This window comes from Abramis brama, assembly GCF_963993115.1.
Source record: "Abramis brama genome assembly, chromosome: 3".
In the NCBI taxonomy this organism is placed as follows: Eukaryota; Metazoa; Chordata; class Actinopteri; order Cypriniformes; family Leuciscidae; genus Abramis; species Abramis brama.
The window spans coordinates 5,492,847-5,513,985 of NC_139965.1; the positions used below are offsets into that span (position 1 = coordinate 5,492,847).

General features: G+C 35.2%; 2 protein-coding genes across 2 annotated transcripts in view; both read left to right on the plus strand.

Annotated features, from left to right (window-relative positions):
- The first annotated feature begins 750 nt into the window (after positions 1 to 750).
- LOC311079814 (aerolysin-like protein) overlaps positions 751 to 21,139 on the plus strand; it is a 57,831-nt gene continuing 37,442 nt past the window's right edge. The window contains exon 1 of the mRNA XM_084109536.1: positions 751 to 789. The gene's annotated coding sequence lies outside the window, so the exon portion shown is untranslated. The remainder of the gene's footprint in view (positions 790 to 21,139) is intronic.
- On the plus strand, positions 9,307 to 19,522 carry LOC311079813 (uncharacterized protein). The gene is made up of 17 exons (XM_084109535.1): positions 9,307 to 9,502; positions 9,589 to 9,708; positions 9,800 to 9,859; positions 9,951 to 10,028; positions 10,143 to 10,511; positions 10,592 to 10,693; positions 10,782 to 11,014; positions 11,099 to 11,277; positions 11,373 to 11,466; positions 11,572 to 11,922; positions 12,320 to 12,437; positions 12,990 to 13,081; positions 13,184 to 13,301; positions 13,452 to 13,556; positions 14,844 to 15,008; positions 17,106 to 17,288; positions 19,162 to 19,522. Exons 4-17 carry the CDS (start codon positions 9,980 to 9,982, stop codon positions 19,392 to 19,394), a joined length of 2,391 nt encoding a protein of 796 aa, XP_083965661.1. The 5' UTR covers positions 9,307 to 9,502; positions 9,589 to 9,708; positions 9,800 to 9,859; positions 9,951 to 9,979; the 3' UTR covers positions 19,395 to 19,522.

The following is a 21,139-nucleotide window of genomic DNA, read 5'->3' on the forward strand; positions in this document are numbered from 1 at the left end:
ATAATTAATTGTTAAAAAAATGACAACTGAAAGCTGAATAAATATGTTGTTGATAAAATGGTGTATGTTTGCTAAATTGGTTAATGTCACTTAAGAGAAGGTAATTAAACAGTTTTTACTCATCTATTTTTTGTAATTATGTGGTAAATGTTTTATCAAACATATATATATATTTGTCTTTATCAAGCTCAAGCCCTTGTCTCTTTGTCTCAAAATGTATTGTGCCCTTCTCTTATAATTGAAAATAATAATAATTATTATTATAAATATTATAATAGATAACAATACACTTATACACAACACAACAATAATAATTATATATATATATATATTTTTTTTTTGCAGAAGCATTTGGCCGAGGTGAAGTGGTAGGTGGAGTTTCCTTAACACATTTAAATGAAACCTTATTGTAAAGTGTTACTGATTTCATGATAGCTAACACTTTAATGCATATAATAGGCCTACATACATACAATTTACAACATCAACACAGCTAAACATGAGTTCCTTCTAATTATCTTCTTGATTTTCACGGTTTTGTTTGGTAAAGTAAATAATAGTTATTTTATAATAATTTCCCTTGTTTGATGTGTTATGCATTCTAATTGTAACAACGTCTTTTCATAGAATGCAAAGGAAATAAAGGATAAAAAAACGCTAGACATTTTTATCTTTAAAATATTAATTGTAATTTGTTTTTTTGTATTGTTTATTTTGATGACTGATCCAAACCATCTAGGTCGCGGTGGTGATGACGTCAGTAACCCGCGCCATGCAGAAGTTCCCAAGGTAAACGCACTTTCGAATGTAATATTCTCAATATTAGTTTTCGAATGCGCATGCGTCGCGTCTGAACGCGTTGTTGTCTTTGGAGCTCCATCGATTGATTTATAATTCTTGATTTCTCTTTAAACTCACTTACAACGAACATTTTCTATTTTTCCTCACCTCATAGTTACAACGCGGACTGTTGAGCAGACGCGTCTCAAGCCTATTAGTGATCCAACGTCGGATACTCTTACGCCGGTTTCACACTGCACGCGATAGCAGAGCGTGAGCAGAGCAGGAGCATATGGCGTTCCGATCGGCTCTTTAATATGACTTTGCTACATGCACTCGTCTCAATGAACGTCTCACTCAACGTCTTATTTTTTTTTATTTTTTTGCTATTTATTCCATTCATTTTAAGACGCAGACGTCACGCAGACGTCACGCTGACGTCACGTAAATCACGCGTGGCAGTTAAGTGTCGAGTCAGACGTCACGCGTCATGCACGTGTGGCAGTGAAGTTATTAATTATTTTTTTCTCTAACACGTATTTAACACGTATGTAACACTCTACTCAACACAGCTCAGTGCAGTGTGCCAGCGGTTGCGATCGGTTCTTTAATATGACTGTGCAACATGCACTCATCTCAATGAACGTGACACTTGCGTCTGTCTTATAACGTGACGTCTGCGTCTGTGATTTATATATAGGATATTATGTGTGTGTTTGTGTGTGTGTTGTTTAACCCACATTTTGAGGGCCAAATGCCCCCACAAAGATAGAAATATGAAGAAACAAACTTGATATAGGCTATTGCATTTTTATAGCTTATTGTTGGGGTTGTTATTGTGTTTTTAATTTTTTATAGTTTTAAAAGGCCTAGGCTACAGCACTTTGGTAAACTAGAAAACGCGCAACCACTGTTTAGATCCTTTAAATAGAAGAATAGAATTGAAAAATAGGCTACTATTTTTTATATATAAGTCACCTGTGGTGAAAAAAAAACGACTGTAAACTTTTTTTTAAAAATAGTTTGTAAACTATTATTTGACTTTTTGTTTATGACGTTTTGCCCCTTTATTAAACATTTAAAATATTCACAAATTAATATGGATTTTTTATTTATTTTTATTTTTAGATTTTACTGGTTTTCTAAGGCCAAATTATTTTCCCGCATGCTGAATGAGAAGAGCCATCTCTGGAACCATACAGAGAGCTGATTTATAGGTGGTTTATAGGCTAATGATAATAAATGTGTCTGAAAAAATAACGAGGCATTTTAATTGTTTTTACTAATAAACTAGTATTTTCTAAATCAGTGTCGCGGCTGCAAACATCTCCATCTCCGCTGTAAAGCGGATGCGCCTTTAGATAGAAATGCACCGTTCATGCGGATTATCAGACAGTATTTGCTTTCGATTCGAATTTGTTCGTTTAAAATTGGACATTTCAAGCTTTATTTTGTTTCAGTTCATTTATGAGATGCGCTCCAGTTCACGGAGATCATGAAAGCGCGCCTGATTGTTTTCTTTTATTTTACGAAATCAAAACGTTTTCTTGTTATTGTGAGTTTACTCAAATAAAAGTAGTTGCGAATTATGTATTATTATTTTCTATATGACCATATATTATGAGCATTTTAAGTTGTTTCCACTGTTGATAGGAAAATACAAGTGTTCGCGCCTGCGCCTCCGTGCCACGCAGTGCGCGCTCCACTCCGCACAAACCATTGGATATGCGTCAAAATCTTGTGTTTATTTGTGATAATCAAATAAAACCCTGTATTATTATTGTCTAACCTGTATTATGACTGACATATGACGAATTGCTTTGTTCCTTTTTTCGATAAAAGCGTCTTGTAAATATTGTTTGTTCTTTATTTTTTCTTTATTTTTTGTCATTGTTATAAATAACAACGAAATAACATCAGAGAATCCTACAATATAAGTGCAATAAAAAGTCCATAAAGTGCAATCCGTTATATTACCAGTCGACAGGGAAATAACAATTGTATGAACAATATACTATGGATTGTGAGATGTAGTAAATAGTACAGCAATGCATTCACAACTATTAAAGTTGTGTAGAGAGAGAATTGTGGTGTATGTGGTGGGGTGGGTATAAATTGGAGGAATATTTTTTTTCGGCCCGTCCTCACTAGAACAGCAAGCGGTACGTTGTTCATTATTGTATATGTTTTATTGTGTATTAAGTGGAATACTTCAAATTGTCTTAGCGTGCATGCTTAAAGTGATTCTCAATTGTAGCAGGTCCAGGAAAAATTAGGCCCTTTAAAAAAGTTATATATATATATATATATTCATATTCATATTCATACTCATACTTCGTTATCTAGAGATAAAATTATACAAAATACAAAAAGTAGTCAAAACACATAACAGAACATAACTTTTTTTTTTCAATATTATGTGCTTATTATTTTTAATTAACGAAATGTCAATCTTTATCTTTATAACAGAAGATACAATACAACAATCTTCAAGATACAGTATAATCTTCACGTATAAAGGATTGCCACCTTTAAAACAGTCCTTTTCGTGTAGGAACAAGCAATGCAGAAATACATGGTTAGCATATTAATTTAATCTCTTTTTATCGTTCATTTACTAATTAGGCTATATATGTTAACTCAACTAATGTAATGTAAATAACTGGATAATTACTATCCAATAAATAATAAGTAAAAAATGTCAAATAAATGTATTGATTTGAGTTGCCATAGACTAAAGATTTTTGTAGTCAACTAGTAGTAATTTATTTAAGCAATTAGTCGACTAATCGCACGTTTATATTAATTAAATACTGGGTGCATGCATGGTAGGCTATAGCTCAAGCGCACGCATAAATCTTGCTGCAAAGCACCAGCAAAAGTAGGCTAATTATAATAAATGTGTCTGAAAAAATAAAGAGGCATTTTAATTGTTTAAAGTGTGTTTCGCCTTAGAGAGAAATTAACCTTTACGGATTACATAATCAGACACTTTCGATTTGAACTTTTTCATTTAAAAGTAGCCATTTCAAGCTATGTATATTCCTCAAGTCTGACTGTGAGACAGTAGGGCCTACACTGTTTCAGTTCATTTTTGAGGCGCGCTCCAGTTCACGGAGATCATGCGGCTGATTGTTTTCTTTTATTGTACAAAAGCACAATGTTTTCTTGTTATTGTGAGTTTACAGCTATTACAGGCTATTTTAAGTTGTTCCCACTGTTGATAGGAAAGTGTTCGCGCCCGTGCCTCCGTGGCATGCAGCAAGCGCGCTCCACACTTCGCACAAACACTTGGATATGCGTAAAAATCTTGTGTTTATATGTGATAATCTTATATTATGACTGACGAATTGCTTTGTTCCCATTTAGGATAAAAGCGTCTTCTAAATATGTAGCCTAGACTAGCCTGATATTAATAATGAATTATTATTATTTGCGTTTATACCTAACTATAAATGAGTTCAGTAGGCTAATTTTTATCATGAAATAATTAATGAATGTTTTATTTTAATATAACCTAACCTTTTACAGTTTTGGAAATGTTTAAGAAATTCAAATAATAAATATACACACCGTTTTATGACTCTATACTGTCCAAGCAGGACATGAACTGATCGATTATCTCTTTTAGTTACAGCACATGAATGAATATCAGGATATGTTGACAAGAAACAATGGCAAACAAATATTTTAACATGAACATTTGTGTAAATTCATATTTACTATTTGGAATAAAAGCTATACATAAGCAAGGTAAAATCACTTAATTGCTAATAAAATACAACTGAAGATCAGTGGGAAAAAATAATAAAGAATGAGTGTGTGGAATGTGCTGGAAACCGCCCTTGCAGCAGACTATGGCAGACGCAGACGTCACGTTCGGCACACGAACTAGTGATGTGGCAGACGCAGACGAGACGTTCGGCAGACGCAGACGTCACGTTCGGCACACGAACGAGTGATGTGGCAGACGCAGACGAGACGTTCGGCAGACGCAGACGTCACGTTCGGCAAACGCAGACGTCACGTTCATTGAGACGAGTGCATGTAGCAAAGTCATATTAAAGAGCCGATCGGAACGCCATAGGGGCAGTGCGTATGGTGAGCAGTATGGCGCTCGAAATGTTCCGTTCGGCGACGAGACTGACTAGCACGACAGATAACACACGTGTATACGTGCGTGTACGTCTCCATTTGTTTTATATGGAGACGTACACGCAAATATCACGTCACGTAGACACGTCAATAACGTGTAGCTGTTGATCTTTACAGACGTGACGGCGGCGTCACGTTAGAATTTAACGTGTGGATTACGTCTGCACGTCTGCCCGTCTTAACGTCTGCCCGTCTGCACGTCTTAACGTCTGTACGTCTGTACGTCTGCACGTCTTAACGTCTGTACGTCTGTACGTCTGCACGTCTTAAGGTCTGCACGTCTGCACGTCTTAAGGTCTGCACGTCTGCACGTCTGCCCGCCTTATTTTCCTTATTTTCTCATAGGCTACATTTAGGCTACTGTTATAGACATTATAGATAATCTTATTTTGGCAGTTTACTAAGGGCTACATTGGATTTATTTATTTATATAATGATGAATGTCTGTTAAGTATGCATTTTGTATCCCAATGATAGATAAAAGTATATTGTCATGTATACGATGAGAGACAAATAAAATGGGCTAGTAAAATTCAGAAAAAGTGGTTCATATATTTGTTTGTTTAAGATTTGTTAAAGCCCTGCAGCAGCCGGTCTGCATGCCTCAAGTTCATTCATAGATGCTGCATTTAGTAGGCTATTAATTAACCATCTGAAACCACTTTAAAACGTATGGATTTTAAACTAAAATTAATTATCATACTTCTGATTGCTGGTTACTGCTATACTTATTCTGAACAGGTCATTAATCATTCAATTTAAAATAGTTTAACATAAATATACTATTTAATAGAGCTACACTACAGTTTTTATAAAGCCTAGCACTCTATTAAATGTAACCTAGTCATACTGCAAATTTTTTTTGCTACTATGTTAAGAGCATACAAATATATCACCCAACTCAGGCAAAACAATTGACAGCCCTGATAAATAAAGTAAAAGGCTTAATGCATCTTGTTTTCACCTGCAGGAAAAACAAACACTTAAAACAAAAATGACAGTAAATGACCACTAAAGTCAATAGGTGGCAGCAGAGGGACACTCATCTGCTCATTAGCCATGTCCACTCCTTGATATACTTGTAAGAAGTTTCAGTAAGTCTTGGGTCATTTATTCCTGTACATTAAGGGCTCAATGCATTAACAATTTTTGAAAGGAGCAATGTTCGCTATAGTATACATTTGCTTTTGTAAAATATTTCCAGTGCTTTAAATGTCTTACAGATTTGTATGGGTTCTGCATGCATCTTTGGAAGTTATTCCACAAGATAAATATTAAGTAAAATGTATGACTGAATGTTTTTTTTAAATGGATTTTTATGTCAAAACGAAGAGTTTGTAATGTCATTTGTAGCATTTTTTAATAACAGAATAATAGACTTAAATAGTCAGAGTATGACTGCTTTATTCTATGGTATTGTCTGCATGCTGGTCCTATTCCTGTCTAGCACATGAAATACCCATACCTTTACTCTGCTCTTAAGCACACACAATAATCATAAATGCTACACTAAATCTTTAAATCCTGGGAAATAAAGTTTGTTACATAAATAAGAATTACAGTAAAAAGCATTCACTTAACAATTTTGCAGTTAATGAAGTCCATGTTATACAATATGCTCAGTATTTTGTGTTCAGTATTTTCAGATTTAAACTATATGGTTTATATATATATATATACGATTTATATTCTTTATATCACAATGACATACATATGTACACATCAGGGTTTCCGTTGTAATTCCGTTGAAATGTCCGACAAAATTAAATCTCTCCGGTCAAATTGTCCGATTAAAATTGCCTAATAGGCCTAATCCCGCCCCCCTAACACAATCTGAATTTGAGAATAAGCCTAAAATGTATAAAGCAAAAATACACCGACCTTTGGCTATGTTATAAAGGAACAGGCTCTACCGTTTTAAAGTTATTAAACATTATTACATGGCTTGGTTGAACTCCAATGTGGAATGCGGTCTGTTATTTATTGATATCAGACCGCTGAAGCACTAGCGGCACCAGGACTTTGTTTAGGTGGGCCTCCAGAAAACTGGATGGGCCAGTTAAAATAAGCCAACAAATAAATAAGAACGGTTTCCCCTTCATCTCCGTTTCAGCGCTTTACTGGGCACTGAGGACAGCGACTCAGTAGCCGAATGCGTAATTAGCATAGGTAAAAAAATAACAAAAATAAAAAAACTTAAACAGGATTTTTTTGTTACTTTTTTAGTACAATTACAATTTTATTTAATTTATTGTTTAATAAAATTATAGGCCTATTATTTTTAGTTTATTAACAGCAACAACAGCTGTAAAGATGAAGTTGACGATCCATCTCCTTAGTGAACGCGCCTATAGAGAGAAATGCACATGATTACATAATCAGAGCGTAGCCTATTTCTTTTAGTTTTAAATTGTTAAAAAGACATTTCAAGCTTTCTTAAGATATATTTCATGTCTGTGAGGCCTATGCTGAGTTTCGTTAAATTAGGATGAAATGCGCTCCAGTTCACGAGCAATGCAAGTGACCGCGCGGGCGCCTGCATGATTAGGCCTATCGTCTGCTTTATTTCCAGGCAATCGGTTGATAAAAAAAAAATTATTAAAATTAAGATACAATTTATACAAAACGAAATTCACTTCAGAAAAGTCTTTCTACAAAACCAAACTTAATTAAGTGGTCAAAATCATGTCTGACCCGCTCCATGTCTCTCGATATTGTGCTGTTCACTTTTCATAATCAACATAAATAAAAAAATAACATTAAAATATTTTAACAAATATTAAACTAAATGAGCTTAATGGCTACAACACTTATAGTATACCTAGACTCTCTATTTGTACAAATTGCTGCACATTCATTTTATTCTGAATTTGCAGATAAGTTGAAAGGCATTTGTTTGTGCATGCATATAGCAAAACATATCTGCAACATTGATCAAGTTTCGCTGATAATTATGCGTGCATTTATTAATTATTATCTTAATGAATAATGAAACAAGGACGAAGCATATAAACTGCGTTGTTTGTTTAGAATGGAATGGATCGCAAATAGATCCGAATGAAACGAACCATAGTAGAAAATGATTTTTTTTTTTTCGTCTACTTGAAAGTTAGGCTAATAAACATGTTGCATTCGGCCTGATTATGTAATTTTTTAAGTTACATAGCCTGCCTCCAGTTTTCCTCAACTTAAGTATCTTTGACCAGCATATCATCAAAATGTCCGGAAAACGAAACCTCTGCCGGTCACTTGTTTTCTAGCGGAAACTCTGGTACACACACACACTGTATATATATGTGTGTGTGTTTGTGTGTTACATTCTCTATAAAGTATATTTACTGTATTAGCCTACTGTATGTAAAATGCAAGTGGAGTACGTATTACAGTATTACAGTACTGAAAATAACAACCCAGGCTCATTGGAAATACGTTACTCTGGGTACTTTTTTGCAAACCCTGAAATACGTACCTGAAAGTACATTTCCCTGCACTTTCCGGGTGAAACGTCCACTAGAGGCACTATGTACTTTTTTGCAAACCCTGAAATACGTACCTGAAAGTACATTTCCCTGCACTTTCTGGGTGAAACGTCCACTAGAGGCACTATGTACTTTTTTGCAAACCCTGAAATACGTACCTGAAAGTACATTTCCCTGCACTTTCTGGGTGAAACGTCCACTAGAGGCACTATGTCCAAGTCACGTGACTTTCAAGATTCCGGTCGCGAGAACAAAATAACATGGCGGACATTTCTATCATTTTTGGTGAAAAAAAAATCAATATTTTGAGTTAGATTCTGGATAAAAATAAGTTTTGATTACATTTCTAGCGAGAAATATATATTTTATTTTCATAATATTCATTCAGTGAATGTACATAATCACTCGCTTTAACAAGTTTTGCCAGAACCTTACGATATGTAGTCAAGGCTACGTTTCAGTCAGGTGATTGTTTTATGTAGACTACTCCGTGAAACGTACTACAGCAAGTTAACGTTAGTAAGCATGAGGACACCCAGCTGAGCTTCAATTAACCCTGGTAAAAAAAAATAGTACGTTGACCCCATAATCATATCTATATTATATACATACATATTCTTTTGAATTTAACATATAGGCTACATATAGAGGGGACTAATCACATTTAGGCTAATTGATAACGTTTTATTATTTTTGTTATCAGTGAATGTAAGCAAATATAAATAGTCTTACATTGAACATTCACAGACTGATCAGGCTACGATCAGCATCGTAAATGCTTTAGATATTTATGGGGTTATATATTTATTTATTTATTTATAGAGTAGTGAGCAACGGCGAATGTGATCCACACTCCATATCAGAAGGTGGCGGTAATGCACACTTAAAAGTTGTTTGACAACTGCAATTTAAAAAAAGAAGACGACCCGCGGCCTGGCTGTGAATTTACAGGCCTATACCTGTAAATAACCATCTGTAAACCTGAAAACCATTCTGTAATAATGGCCACCAATGATTTCTCTGATCCATCTGCAGAATTTGAACTCGACATCGATGAAATAATGTCTGATTTGCAGGAGTTGCAGGAAGTAAATTGTCTCTTGAAATGTCTGTAAGTATTGATACTGTTCGTTTTGTAGCATTTTATTCTGATAACATATATCATTATGGCTAGGAGGATACTGCTCACGACCTAAAAAAAAAAAGAAAGACGTTCCAAGGATCAGATGGAAAAAAAGAGACAAAAGTGGTCATTTGGTGTATACAAAAAGAGAAGCCAAACAAGGAAAAGGAGGTAAGTGATAATATCATGTTTATTTTCTCTTAATGTTTCTGTTTTCAAAAATCGTATAGAGGCTTATCACTTTTACACTGGTACGTTACAGGTAAATCCAGAGCTTCAGTGGTCCATGCATCAACAAGCAACCAAACTTTGATTGATCCTGGTAAGCCGATTGTGTCCATTTAGTAGTTTATAAAAGAGACAATAAAAAATACAATAATGGGTTTACTGATTTAAAAAAATATATATTCTAGTAAATTCAAGTGCTGCTGACTCTGAGTCTATGAATGAGGATTGTTCAGATACACGCATCAATGCACAGTGTGCTATTGGTAAGTAACAAAAGTCTTCCATCTTGTCAAGATTTTTTTTTAAACCATTATCTGTGTTTTGATAAATTATAATAGATAATGACTTTGTTTTTTATATGACTTTTGGCTTTTAAGATATACAGTTACATCAGCTCCATGATGCACTTATCTCAGAGAAAAGTATGTCTGCATCTCACAACTGGACAGTAAGAAAAATAGTGTCTGAAAACCATTGGATGGAAGCAAGACAAAAGCTCTTGGACTGCTCGCTTGCCTCGGACAGGGTATTTTCCGTATCTTGTGATCACTGCAGAGTGAATGCAGCAGTGATAAGGTGCAAGGACTGTTTGCCAAAACCACATTACTGCGACAACTGTGATGTGTCAACCCACCAATACCTTGTTTTGCATAACAGGGAGTGTTTTTTAGATTTTTTTTTTAAACCTATTCCTCCATCAAATGTCATAAAGAACATCAATGGCCAACACACATTATGTGAGCAAGGTAAGTAAAACATTTTTAAGATGTGTTGTCTAAAAATCTAAGTCATATGTTAGTTATGTTCTTTTTTTTCTTTTCTTTAGCATGTTTGTTACCCATCCAACAACCGCAAAACATTTGCAGTTGTGTGGCTCAAAACATGTCTGTAAGTGCTGGCCGATTAGTACATCTCATCAACATAAATGGTATGTACTCTTTAAAACCAAAGTATTTACTCAATCCAAAATTTTTGATATTCAGGCTTGTCACTAACTTATTTGGACTGTATTGTAGGTCGCTATGACCTCTCTTTGCCTGTTTGGCGCTGCATTACATGCCACAAAACATGGACACCTGAGCTGCAGGACCTTATCCAAAGTGGTTACTGGCCAGGCTCTTCTGCATTTCAAACTATATATCAGATTGACCTATTTACATCTTTTGAGCAGTTCAAAGTCACTGCACCAGGCCTCTCAAGACAAGCCTTTGTGAACATGTTAGAGAATAGGTCACGGACATTTGGACGGGTACTTTAAAAAAATTACAATTAATTTTGTTAATGAACTTTTCCTTATCCCCAATTAATTAAATGTTTTTTTTTTCACTGCTAGATTGATACTATTTGTGGCAAAACATTCCAAAAAGCATTTTTGGAATGGACTTATTGTCGTCATGAGAAAGAGAAGCTCAGTGGAGTCGATCATTTCTTGTGCCCTGCATGTGTCCCAGATGCAGTTGCTGTGTCTGCAGATGGAAACCGTAAACTATACCGGTTTAACAAAGCCAAAGAGTAATAGCATAACTAATATATTAAAGGAATATTTCTATACATGTTTAGTGTATATTGGCCCTCTAATCCAATTTGTTCCACTGTAATTAACATAGAGTAGAGGAGCAGCCTTTCTACGAAGGTATTTTCATTGCCAAGGATGAAGATGTGGCAGCATTTGTTGATTTCATTCAGCAAAACACCAACCCTGTATGTTTCCATCATTTTATTAGTATTTTTGTTGTTTAACTGTATATATGTTATACATCTTTACTGATAATGTTGTTTATTATTATGATTATTACTGTCTTGCAGGTAAAAGGGAGAGGCACATGTGGACAGTCAACATGGGCTGCTGCCAGGGAGACCTCAAAAAAGTCAAGCAATAAATTGGATGAGGAAGGGTTGGAGGTGGCAGTGTGCAGACACAACATTTTGCTTAAAGGACTCAACATGAAGAGGGGGGAAATATTTGCCTATCCAATGTTTTTGCAAAATGAAGTGGCTACAAAAACAAACTGCAGATTCTTCTGCACAGACATTATGTGCCGATATTGGCCCTATTTGCAAAAAGTTGCACAGGCAGTTCCACGTCTGCAGCCGTTAACAGAGATGAAGCCTTTTCTTTCTGTTATGCACGCAAAGGGACACTCTACTAGCTGTGAGGTAACTCTGTTTTAAATGACATAAAAAAAAAAAAAAATCCTGCACATTATCAGTACTTGCACATGTATCAAAATAGCCCATTAACAACGTTTTGGTCCCATGACCTTCATCACAGTAATATACCTACATTCATGATGGTCATGGGATCTAAACTTTAATAACAGTTGTGCAAGTATTGACCGTGTACAGGATTTTTTTTTTTTTTTTACCCGCAGTTGTGTAAAGGTAATCGTTGATCGATTGTTTTAAATAACATGAAATTGTTAAAGGTCTTAATTATTATTGTTAAAGGTAACAATTATAATTTGTTATATTTATATATAAATATCTTTTTCTGCATACTCATTTTCACTTTAAACTTGATTTGTCTGTAAAATTGTGCCGGTTTGTTTTATAGGTTCAGTGGAGTGGTAAAAATCAAACGGGAGCAGGCACTACTATTGGTGAAGAAGTGGAGCAAGTTAACAGTTTTTTATCACGTGTTGCTCTTACAACAAAATATATGAGTAAGGCTGGTAAGTGTCATGTACACAGCCTTGTATTTTTGTAGTCCATAGATTTAGACAAAATAATCTAAAATTTCATAATCAAATTTAAAAATGAAAATGATGCCTGATTTAGGGCCTGAGCAGCAATGGTGTGAGGACCCTATTGGAATTGTTCAGTTAATTATTATTATTTAAATTTATATTTGTGCTCATATTAGTTGTTTAGCTTTTCGTAAATCACATAGTTCATTCAAAATAATATTTTTTTCATCATTGATTGACCCTGTTGACTTCCATAGTATTTTTTTTCCTACTATGGAAGTCAATCGGGTCCATCACCTGCGTGGTTACCAACATTCTTCAAAATATATGTTGTGTTCTCTTGTATAAAAAATTGAGGGTGAACAACTTCCATACAAATTGAGGGTGAATCTTGACAGAATTTTAATTTTGAAATGGACAATTCCTTTAATCTTGGAATATCAATGTGCAGTGAATAGACATTTAAAAAAAAAAAAATATATATATATATATGTATGTATATATGTTTGTGTGTGTTTGTTTTTTGTTTTTGTTTAGCACGAGTGGACATGATCACCCTTCATGCTAAAGGATGGAATGAGAGAAAGAGGAAGAACCTTCACATTTACTTGTCTAAGCGGTATATCAAGGTACCACGCATTTAAAACAGTTGTTTTAAGCCATACATTTACTATTAATTTATTTTTAAACAGTCATATTCAGTTAAATGTTTAATCTCATCTATGTTTAAGACTGGGCAAAAGATGAAGGAAGCCAAGGAAGATGTCGAGGCGGTTCAGGCAGTCCTGGCTAAGTCCAAAATAGAGCTGCAGCAATGGGTGTGCGATGTTAAGCAATGGGCAACTCAAGGTGCATTCTCAATTTTTTGTTTTTCATATTTTTACAGTTTTTATATTAAGTAAATATCATAGTTTTTAATAATTTATTTGAAGTAAAATCTTAAAATACTTTTCTTGCTTAATGTCCTGATTCAGTAATCTGATATGCTATTTTAAACAGTTCCCGATGGCAGTAGAACCGACGATCCAGTGGGGTTGCAGCATCAGATTGAAGGGTTGTATTTAGGCATTCAGCAGAAAAAGAGAGATTTGTATCGGCTAACAGGTAAATAAAATGCTCTATATATGCTGTAGGGGTGTGTCGAGATCTCTTGCTACAATATCTTGCTTGACTAAAATGTGACAAGACTAAAATGTGACAAGATGAAATTAGCATAGAATGTCACAGTTACATTCCCATTACATGCCTCCACTGATGTTTTGCTGTTAAAAAAATAAATATAACCATTGTAAACTATTGTAAAGTCTGCTCTGCTCATCCAACATGAGTTGCAGTTGCTAATAGTGTAACAGGAATCACATTTCACTGATTGCGTGAAGATTGCGACGGATTTGTTGCATAAAAGAGCCTGCATGTATTGTATTGTAGAACACGTCGTGTTCAGCACCGCTGCTCCGGGTACATAGTACGTGCAATCGTGAATTTGAAAGTGAAAATAAAACAAGAGCTCTTTCTAATGTGTGCAATTTAAGCTGCATACAATAACCTAATATCAAACTTATATCTCTGTACTGTGACTCTGGTCTCTGTTTTTGGTTTGTTTGCACTTCAAAACTGAGAGAGTACTTGGATTATAGTTGAAATTTTTTTTTTTTAAATTGTGTCATCATTTACTGACCCTCAAGTTGTTTCAAACCTGTATGAATTTTTCTTCTGCTGAACACAACGATATTTTGAATAATGTTGGTAACTTGGGTCCCATTGACTTCCCATAGTATTTTTTTTCCTACTATGGAAGTCAATGGGGTCCATGAACTGTCTGGTTACCGGCATTCTTCAAAATATCTTTCTTTGTGTTCAGCAGAAGAAAGAAATTCATACAGGTTTAAAACAACTTGAGGGTGAGTAAATGATGACACAGTTTTTGATTTTGAGGTGAACTATTCCTTTAATAAGACTAAGAAAATTTTATTTTTATTATTAGTTATGCTGTTTTTATTTTTATGTTTTCATGTACAGTAAGGTCTGAAGAGACTTAAATAATATAGGAGAAAAACCAGTCAGTTGAGTTTGGCAAAACCTTTTAAAGTGCTTGTATATAATTGTCTGTAAGCATTTGATAATTCATACTCCAATGAAGTAGTACTGAAATGACATTCATTAGAAGATTATCAGTAAAACAATTCAAATTTTTCAAGTCATGATTTGGCCTGACCATTGAGGATTTGAATAAAATATTGTGCAAAAATCTTTCCTCGTTCTTGTGAACCCATTGCGTCTCATCTCGTGAGATAGGTGTCTCGTCATACCCCTAATCTGTTGTTTCTTATTTGGATAATCCTAAATTCTTTTAAATGGGCTGTTTTAATCACCTTTTTTTATATAACCCAGATCGCAACAAGCAGCGGCACAAAGTCCGACGGAGGATTGTCGAAGAGAAGAAGAAGTTATCCGATGCAATATCCAAGTACAATTCTCTTCCAACAAGTACCAAAGCTTTGAATTCTGCAGATGACTTGCTTGCTGCAGAAACGCCTATCTGGCCATGGGAAATGGGTATGACCATAAATGATTAGTTTCCTGATAATTTACTCCCTTCAGTGCCATCCAATATGTCAATGTCTCTCTTTCTTCAGTGTAAAATATATATTATTTTTTTTAGGAAAACATTTCAGGATTTTTCTCAACACAATGGACTTCAACTGCAACCAATATGTTGATGTCAAAATCAATGCAGTTTCAAAGGGCTTTGTAGAATATCAGCTATAGGGCTGGTCAATATATCGATATATAAAATATATCGATATATTTTAAAATACGATACAAAATTCGACCATATCGCATATATCTCGATATAGTTCAAATTTGCACTGTGATCATTGCTCCAAGCAAGCTGCTGACTGCTTATGTAGAGTGCATCTCAACAGCCTAGGGTACAGCGCGACACATACTTGCATCGAATGTTAACGCAGAGGAACGGGACACTGCAGTTTAGTGAGTTCACAAAAGTTCATTATTTCCATGTGCTTTAAAGCCTTCCCAGTTAAACGTGTCATTCACTGCTGATGGGCTGTTCTAACATGCGCTTTACTGAGCACGAACACCTGAAGCGCACATGCACTGAAGCCTATTTAACAGCGCCTGGTTACTATTGGACTAAGTTATCTTTCGAGTCTTATTTTGCTAATACTCTCAAATACACACAAGGTTTACATAAAGTTGGTTATGTCTAAGCTGAAAGCAAACCGAGAAAATTTTGAGAAATCTGCTTTTCAAATGCATGTATATTAGAAGTGTTGTGGTCCATATCGCCCAGCCCTAATCTCAGCTGAGGAATAGGGTCTTATCTAGCTAAACGATTGGTCATTTTCTAAAAAATATATATATACATTGATATACTTGAACTACAATTGTTCATCTTGTGCTGGTCTGCGATGTGCCGGAAATTACGTCGGCATGTTGGAAATGTCACAAGAGTTTTTTTTTTTTTAAATGGTAATAATAAACTAAATCAAAGATGTCCGACAACAATTTTGAATTTGGAGGAGAATGAGATGGAATTTTTCGCCCCTTCCCTGCCTTTTTGAACCGGATGCCTGGCAGACCATCACAAGATGAACAACTGTGGTTAAAGAGTATATAAATGCTAGATAAAGACCCTATTGTGTAGAGCCCTTTGAAACTGCATTGATTTAGACTTCAATATGTTGGTTGTGGTTGAAGTCTAGCCTGGTTAAAACCAGACCCTTCTCAGTCGTAACTGAGATAGGGTCTGGAAAAGCTTCATTAACAACTCATTTTCAAAGAACACAAACAGACGTTGCTCAAATGCCTCTGGGCGCAATTGAATAGACCAAAAACCAATCGGAGCGATCGTCATTGTGTAAAGCCATATGCTGCGTCCCAATTTGCCTACTTACTCTTTTTGTGAATAAAAGGTATTTACTTTTGAATGTGTAGCAAAAGAGTAGGCAAGCTTTGGGACATACTACTTTGTTATCTTTATTGGACGGATCTTTCATATACATCCTGTCACATAAACTGCCCTGTCAATCATCTTGTCACAGTTAAAATGCTCCATTAAATCTAATTTAATCTCCTACCATTTAGGAGAGAAATGTAATAGCACGTTCCTCTGTCAGTCGTGGGTCTTTCATTGAGACTGTCCTCATGTGTTTGCAATTTTAATATAATAACGCATTTCAAAGTTGTTGCGCTTCACCAACGGATGTCGCTGGGGGTAATTGGATAGACCTAAAACCAATCAGAGCGATCATCATTGTGTAAAGCCACCTCAACTTTTGAGATTATTGCCAAGATTTGGAAAGATTAGAAATGAGCTTAAATGGACTCTTGGCCAGACTAACTTGCAGAGCAAATCTACATTTGCCAGAAGTTGGTCTGTGTTTTCCCTGGTTAGTTGAAGTCCATCATGGGGAGAAAAATCCTGAAATGTTTTATTAAAAAAACTTAAGAAATAGAGCAATGAACATTTTGGTTGGCATTGGGGTGAGTAGATTATCAAGAAATGTTTATATTGATGTGATTAAATCTTTTAATTTATGTAAACAATTTATTTAATTGATAAACGTCCAAAAACTTGTATCATACCTTTTATTTTTTGTTACATATCAAGTTCATTTTCATTTTCAGTTGGTGATGCTTCTCTGGCCATGAAAAAAAAGGTATTTGACAAGCTGATGCAAGTACAGAGACTTGAGGAAGAAGAGGCTATACTTGTGGAGGAGATGAAGAGACACTGGGATCACATCTGCAGACGTGTCAAAGATCTAAACGATCAGACTGATGCGTTGTCAGATGGCCTCACTACTAAGAGTAAGTGTTTGTTTTCTCAGAAATCATTGATTATTAAATTATAAATATTTTACCTCTCATTGGAGTTTACTTAAGAATTTTGACAGGCATGTCAAATTTAGTGTATTGATATACATCGCTAAGTTGCTTCTTAAAAGGTAACTCTCGCCAAAATGCAACCTAGGGTCGTCTTGTTAATCTACCTGAGGCAAACTATCGTTTGTCATAAAACATAAGCCATCAATACAGACCCTTTCCAAAAAATTAAAAAAAGTTAATTTATTTCAGGAATTCAACTTAAAATGTGAAACTAATATTATAGACTCATTGCATGCAAAGTGAGATATTCCAAGCCTTTATTTGTTATAATTTTGATGATTATGGCTTACAGCTTGTGAAAACCACAAAATCAGGATTAGATTTATGACCAGTCAACGCAGCCGTCTTCCAGGACATTTAGAACGCTTTATGCTTCCTTCAGCAGAAAAGCTTTATGCAGATGCTGAGTTCATTTTCCAGCAGGACTTGCACCTGCCCACACTGCCAAATTAACCAAAACTTGGTTCAATGAGCATGAGATTACTGTGTAACTACTGTGTGATTTCATGCAATATTATCATTTTCTGACATTTCGATTTTGTTGTTTTCACAAGCTGTAATCATTAATTAACAAGCTTCATCAAAATCACAACAAATAAAGGTTTCATCAAAATTACAACAAAAAAGGCTTGAAATAGGCTATCTCATTTTGCATGCAATGAGTCTATATATTAGTTTCACATTTTATTCCTGAAATAAATGAACTTTTTCCACGATATTCAAATTTTTGGAAAGGGTCTGTAGATTTAGGTTATCTGGATTGAAACAATATTATAATGCAGGATTGTTGCAATGATAACCATGACGTTCAAACATTTCCCTCTAATTCCATAAAGACTCAGTAAAGTACCTTTTTAATCAAACATTATTTTTAATGTTAATTAGTTTAACACCCAAAGAGCTAGACTAACGTTGTTAGACCCTTATCTGAGAGACCTGACAATCATAGAAAAATTTGAAAGTATTGCGTATGTAAATAACGTAACAATGTGGTTGTTGCAGGGTTACTTAACTGTCTGCTTATGGACTTTTTCAACTTGGTGTAAAACTTACCTCTAAACTCACTGCTAACTGCTTATCAGCCTCTCTTTTCCGAGACACTTATTATATACCGTCAATGGAGACACTGCGTACTGCAGACTGTAAAATTTCGCAGGGGTCACTGCTGTGCTGATGATGGGTGAAACCATTGTGAAGGGGAGGGGATTCTAAATCGGCGATTTCTGTTTGATGCGGGTCTCCTTGGTCTTCAACGTAGGCTATGAACATAAAATATACTTAAAGGTGCTATCAGTGATGTCAGGCGTCTTTTAGGCCAAAACATTTTTTTTCACCTACCGCAAACAACATCTCACGATCCGCTAGCTGGCTGTCTCCTGAACACACTGTAGAGAAACGAGGTCTCTGCAGACAGCCTATTCTCCACAAAAGCAGCTCAAACAAACTGAGCAAAAACAGTTCGACCCGTAAGCAGTAAACATAACAGACTGTTCCAGTCAATAACTGACTAGAATGATGTGGGGGTGGGGTTCGGGGAAAGTATGAGGAGAAGGGAGGGGCTAGTTAGCGTCCGTTTTGTTTGATGATAATTTCAAATATCAACAAGAGGTTATACCAACCGGGATCGTATAATGCACCTTTAAGAAATATTATCTGACTTATAAATGGGGTGGCAACATGGGTGGCAAGGCTTTATCCCATGGGTGGCAGCTGCCACCCTGTAGATCCACCCCTGGTTTCATGTTACCTATATTACCTATATTTATAATGCCTATTTTTTTTTTTTTTTTTTTAGCCTATCCATCAGGACTGTCAGAGGATGCATATTGTGGCTTGCTCTGTCTTCTTCGAAAGCAGCTGCATGATCTGAAGACTGAAAAACAAAGGGTGAAGGAAGCATATCACCGATTAGTGACTGGATGGGATAGTTTGGATGTCCTTGAAGAAGATGACTGTGGCGACTATGAAAGCATGTCTACAGATTCCTACGAATCAGCTGACGAAGACAGCGTAGATCCACATTTCTGATTTTCCAGAGATTTCCAATGTATTTAATTTTTTTTATCTGCATAAAAATGTACAACATTGTAGATTGCACTTCTGGAGTAAAGACTGGTTCAAAAAGCACTATTGCATGGATTAAAAAGTTAAAGAAATGTTTGACTCACTCTTTTTGTTTAAAATAGGCCTAAACAGTCCCAGGGCATGCTCTATTATGACATTTTTGTTTGCCTGTTTGTTCATTTATTTTAGCAAAATTTCCTTTAGTAGGATCATCCATATGCATTATTTGCTGATAACAACTACAATAAAGTAATAGCTTAGTTAACAATTACTTGTTTGCATTGGTTATATGATGCATTTTATATTATTCTAAATCATAAAACCCTATCAGTTTAAAAAAAATAACTTAAATAACTTCATTTACTTACCGTATATTGAAAATGTAAATTTTCTGTCATCTCTTAGAATATCTGAAAGGATTTCTATAGCATTTCTTCCAGTAAGGATACATTTAGAGGTTAGACCATTAGTGGCTCCTTATAACCATGCTAAGGGTAATGTTAATTTTTATTTTTAGCTGTTCTAAAAAAAAAAAACCTGTAATCTAATTGTGAAAAATATATTCCCTCAACAGACTATTTTATAAATTATATAAGTTAATCAAAATTAACCACACTAAAACATGATCCATTCTAGTGAATCTGGTCACATAGTTTAAATTGCTTTGTATTGAATGTTTGTGCAGGATGATGTTTTCTCCTCACCCTTAAATGCCCTTTAGCCAAATATATACACACTACACTTCAAATCAGGTTTCTTAAACTGCTTAAAAGTATAATTCACCCAAAAATGAAACTTCTATCATCATTTACTCACCCTCAAGTTGTTGAGTTTTTTTTCTGTTAAACATAAGAGAAGATATGTTGAAGATTCTGCGTACCAAGCAGTTGATAGCCCCCTTTGACTTTAATAATATGGGGAGAAAAAAAATCTACTCTGTTTAAGAAAAGAAATAAACAATTTCTTTATGACCTATCACTTTAAGTTGTCAATATAATCCATCCACTCATTCTCCAGACCACTAATCCTCTTTAGAGGCATGAGACTTCAGAGGCTGGTTTGCCTTCCCCAACATCTTGGGCCACATGTAGAGAAATACCCTGGATGATTGGCCAGTCTATAACAGGGGTCACATTCACACCTAATGACAGTTTATGTCTCCAATTGAACTATGATGCATGTTTTTGGACTGTTGTAGGGAAACCAGAGAAGGTTAGGGTTAGGGTTAAGCCTGAGGAAACCCCACATATACTGGCTTAGATGATCAAATAGGGACATTGCCTGTTGAGCGAACTTCCTGTGAACGTAACATTTGGACACCTAATTTGATTACTCTCTTTTTGATTAGTAAAGAGAGTCATTTGATAAGTCAATGCAGATGCTCACGGGAGCGTGTCTATGTTCCCACAGCCCTATGTTCCATCATTTCCAAGGTTGATTTTCTTTAACCCTAACCCTAAACCCAGTATAAACGAGACTGTGGGATCATAGGGCTGTGGGAACATAAGACTGTGGAAACATAGGGCCTAATTTTCTAAATTCTTCGTAACAAGAAAAAAAAAATTCTTAGAAATGTGGGAACATAGGGTTGACCCCATGCTGACAAGTTCATGACTCATACAAAAACACTTAAATAGTGCATATTTTAATTGGGTGTGGTACATGGTACATGCATATGTGCACTACTGTAATAAACACAATTGTGATGG

Bases quoted from the DNA above. Each gene is read 5' to 3' on its own strand.
- LOC311079813 (XM_084109535.1), top strand. From the start codon at position 9,980: ATGAATGAGGATTGTTCAGATACACGCATCAATGCACAGTGTGCTATT. The intron at 10,029-10,142 runs GTAAGTAACAAA...TTGGCTTTTAAG, and splicing joins CAATGCACAGTGTGCTATTG to ATATACAGTTACATCAGCTC. The intron at 13,082-13,183 runs GTACCACGCATT...TCTATGTTTAAG, and splicing joins TGTCTAAGCGGTATATCAAG to ACTGGGCAAAAGATGAAGGA.